Source organism: Corvus brachyrhynchos, unplaced genomic scaffold (genome assembly GCF_000691975.1).
Source record: "Corvus brachyrhynchos isolate BGI_N302 unplaced genomic scaffold, ASM69197v1 scaffold66, whole genome shotgun sequence".
Lineage (NCBI taxonomy): Eukaryota > Metazoa > Chordata > Aves > Passeriformes > Corvidae > Corvus > Corvus brachyrhynchos.
In genome coordinates this window covers 3,255,413-3,259,477 of record NW_008238440.1, presented here as the reverse complement: position 1 = coordinate 3,259,477, position 4,065 = coordinate 3,255,413, and the positions used below count along the sequence as shown (strand labels likewise).

Sequence of the window (4,065 nt, the reverse complement as noted above, 5' to 3'; positions counted from 1 at the left end):
GGGCTCCCTGTCACTGGGAATTGTGTTTGTGCCTCTGGACAACTGCACTAAACTGGCTGAGTTTGGAGTGGGAAAAAGACAGGATTTGCCATCAAGAGCTGCAGACTGCCAAGTCTGCAGCAGTGGAGAGTGCATTTTATTCTTTCTGTGTACAGAAAGATTTCCTTGTTTATGAGTAGAAGTTTATTCGACCTTTCACTGTCCTGGGGTCTTGGGGTGCAGCTCTCAGTGCTGGAGGCAGTGGCAGCACAGCTGGCAGCCAGCTGTGCTCTTCTGCTCTCCCCGAGCCAAACGCTGAGGGGCAGCCTCAAGGTGGCTCTACTGATTCCAGGACGAGGATTTTCTGCAGTTTGCTCCTGTGGGACGTGTGTCCCTGTGCCTGTCTTAGGTGGGTTTTCATGCACAGAGAGCCACAGTTGGAATGCTTCTGTTCCTTCTTGATTTGGTGAGAGAATTCAGTTTAGTTAGAATAAGTTTGTAGGCTCTCTAAAGGTTCTAAGAAATCTTAGTGCTGGATTTGAAAATGGTGTCTGTATATTTTAAAGCTTTGGTTTTTGTCATTCATGTATGCAAATGAACATTTTACATATCTCTGGACATTCCTTGTGCTCTTAGATATAAAAGCAAGGATGTAGTTGAATGGGACTATCACAAATACTTAGTATTTGAATACATAACTCTAGAGTCACTAAATAGCTGGAAATAACTATCTTTTTATAATATATGATATGTACTGGCAATCTGGATAATTGATTGAATAACCAGTTGGTTTGTTTGCTTTTACTTGTGTCTACAACCAATTTCCTCAGAGATAAACCTCAGAAGTGCTGGGAAGGAGGTGGAGGAGGCAGGTACATGCAGAAAGGGAAGGTAGCTTGCACAGAACCATTTTTCTGCCTTTTTATTTCTCTGACAGTTTTTGGACCCCTTCATTTAAGCATTTGAAACAGTGACTGAAGTTCATGACAGCCTATTAATACTTTATACTCATTGTCATTATTTTCTAGAGATAAATCTGACTTTTTATTCTGAAAACCAACCAACCATCCAAACACAGCTAAAACCTAGAAATACTGTGCAAAGAAAATCCAATGTTTCTCTCAGAAAGAAACATCTACAGCAACAAAGTCAAAACAAATTCTATTTCTGATTAGGAAGTTCTGTTAAACACTGACCCTGTCAGCCCACCTTGGCTCTCTGTGGTTGAAGTCACTTGGCTCCATCCCTGACTATTCTCCTGCCTAGACTTTGTTCGTGTGACTTTTCCCCTTTGTCCTGGACTAGAGCAGGATTCTCCAGGCACAGCTGACTCTGTATGGGCAGAGCTGCAGTCCTGCTCCTGAGCCATTGTCCTTGCTTAGGAAATTCAGTGTTTGGAGAGCAAATAGGTCTGGTACCTGGCCTACATGAGTTCTGTAGAGCTGAAGAGTCCACTGTGGAGTCTTCTTCCTGTGGTACCTCCAAAGAGCCTGGGATAAGATAACTCTGGTCTCTCCACATTCGCTGTAAAAGCATCCCATGAGCCACAGTTTGGTTTCTGGCTAATGCCCACCTGGTACTGTGTTAATATTATCTGTTCCTGCCAGCAGAACATTTCAGAATCTAGGCATTACAGGAATTAAAGCTGAGAGCCCTTGTGGAGAAGGCCAGAATGTCAGGCGTGGCTGAACTGGACTCAGTTAGGGCCGAAGGAAAGCCAAGGTCTAAACCACTTAATTCTGTAGGCACGTGCTTGGAAATGAGAGCACCCCTCAGACTCCTCTGAAGTGTTTGCTGCAATTGTTCTACTACAGAGCTCTGCCAATCCAAACCCAGTGCAGTACAAAGCTGTCCGGCAGTGAAGTGCTGGGAAACATCACTTTGTGCATGATGTAAAACCAGCACTTCTGTGGGAAAATAACCTCAGCATTCTTTTTGCAATATTGACCTGTAGCAACACCAGCACACCACAGGGATTTTCTTGCCAAGTCCACCTAACAAATGAGGAGACTGCCAATGCAAACATTTTTGTGCTGCTATTATGTATTTTCTGTGATTTGGGTGATGCCAGTTGGGCATCTATTAGGCAACGGCTACTTATTTTGCAGTTGCTCTTCAGCCCAACTTTTTGTGTTTTTTTGGAGGAGTTTAAGGGATTACCAGGCCATCTGAAAGACAACACTTGGCATTTACCTGGTTTTGCACTGTCTTCACCTTTACCAACCAAACTCTTCTCCCAGTTACCAAAGTTGTCTTAGTGATAGATCCTACAAATCCCTACTGCTGACAGAAGCTGTTTTGACTCTATTAATAATTTCACTATAGATTGTGACAGCAAACATTAAACAGGGTATGATTTCTAGTCTGTGAATGACTTTGTTGTTCCTCCTTGTATGTTCCAAAGTAAATTAAGGGAACTTCTTGTCTGTCCTTCCTTTAAACTTCACATTTAATTGTATGTTTTCTCAGGCAGGATGGGCATGAACAGTGTTACAAAGTCACAGTCTAACGATACATTTCAGCACAGCTTTTCTTGAGCTGCAGCCCTTGCTCCAAGAGGGCTCTAGGTGGGTTTAATTGTTTTGTGTGCATTCTTATCATTATGCATTCTTCCATCCAAGACACTGGATGTGCTGCCCTGCTTCCCTGCATGCACATGGTTTTCTGCCAAAATAAGACCAGTGACACAAGGATAATTGGCTCCTATAATGCTGTATTCCTTTTTCAAAAAAACTTCATGTAATGATTACAAAAGCCAGTCATAAAAAGGAGAGCAGAAGGAAGTCAAATGTCAGGAATTGTTTTATTTCAATGACTGGAAGTAATTTTTAGCAACATTTGTTTCACTAAATAGTGCCAAAATGTTATAAATTTTGACTGATGTCAGTGTGCTTCATTTGTCAGTTTGCTAGTTTGCTGTTGTGGCAGAAAATGCTGAAAAAGAGGATTTTTAAGATAAAAGTAAACTAGTAATCAATGCCCCCCTGCCACTAAATTTTATGCCCCTCTAGTTCAGACAATTCTGTAATTTCTGTGAGTTTTGTCTGTCTAAAGATGACAAGGTTAAGAACATTTCTGTTAACTCAGTTTTTTCTCAGTCAGGAAGCTATTTGCTTTTTAATGGATTGATGTTTATCTGCTAGAGAACTTTAAATATAATATTCCTGCAGCTGTACATGACTGCAAAGCATGCCAATAATGCAGTTTAAAAAAAAAAGAAAAAGAGATTACTTACGGAGATTGGAATAATTGCTGCCTATTCCAATACTGATGGAGCTTCCAGAGATGAGAGGAAGATGGAAGAAAATAACTAAAAAAGGGAAAAATTAAGAGAAAGGTCCTTAATAGCAGTTTGCTTTTGTTTTGTACCAGATGTGAGTAGAAGACACATTGAGTTCACCTGCTCTCTGGGCAGGATTGCACATCTCAGACCCTGAGTGCACACACAGATGTAGCTCGTATGTGGGGGGGAAACGCCAAACAAGCCATTGCTTCATATTTCCAGGAATCCCTCCTGTTCAGGAAATTATATTAATGCCTCTTAAATTCCAAACCCCACGTATAACCAACGTGTTATATAAATATGCTAATTATTGTTAAGTCATTCACCAGTCTCTGAAACAGGCACCTACCATTGTAAAACCAAATAACTTCCCTGATTTGTTTGAGTGCAGCTTGAATGCATCAGGCGTGCGTGTGCCAAACTGGGTTGGCATAAATTTAGTCTAAAATTTGATACACATACTCCCCCTATGCACTTAGGCTTTAATATTTATAACTTGCTCTTCAAAGGTTTATATTTACAGGCAACACAATGCACACGAGTAGAACGTGTCCTAAATAACCAAATCTTTAGATTTCTTGAAAGTTGGGCTCATTTGCGACTGCAGACGGATTTAAAGCCTGATTCCCGAAAGGCGCTCGCTGTGTCACAGCCTTTGCTCGGGGTCTCGGCGCTGCCCTGCCCTGCCCTCTGCGCTCCCACCGCGGGCACGGCCGGGAAGGGGCTTCTCCCTTTTCGGGAGGGGGCCCGGCCAACACAAAGTTTCGGGCAGGGTCCTTCGGGCTGTGGGACCCCCGCACCCG

At 42.4% G+C, this 4,065-nt stretch overlaps 1 protein-coding gene across 1 annotated transcript in view; it reads right to left on the bottom strand.

Moving 5' to 3' along the window:
• BEAN1 (brain expressed, associated with NEDD4, 1) overlaps positions 1–3,470 on the bottom strand; it is a 55,987-nt gene extending 52,517 nt beyond the window's left edge. Inside the window, 2 exon segments of the mRNA XM_017736593.1 lie at positions 3,215–3,289; positions 3,380–3,470. Coding sequence (XP_017592082.1) covers positions 3,215–3,289; positions 3,380–3,404 — 100 coding nt within the window. The 5' untranslated portion in view covers positions 3,405–3,470.
• Between the last annotated feature and the right edge of the window lie 595 nt (positions 3,471–4,065).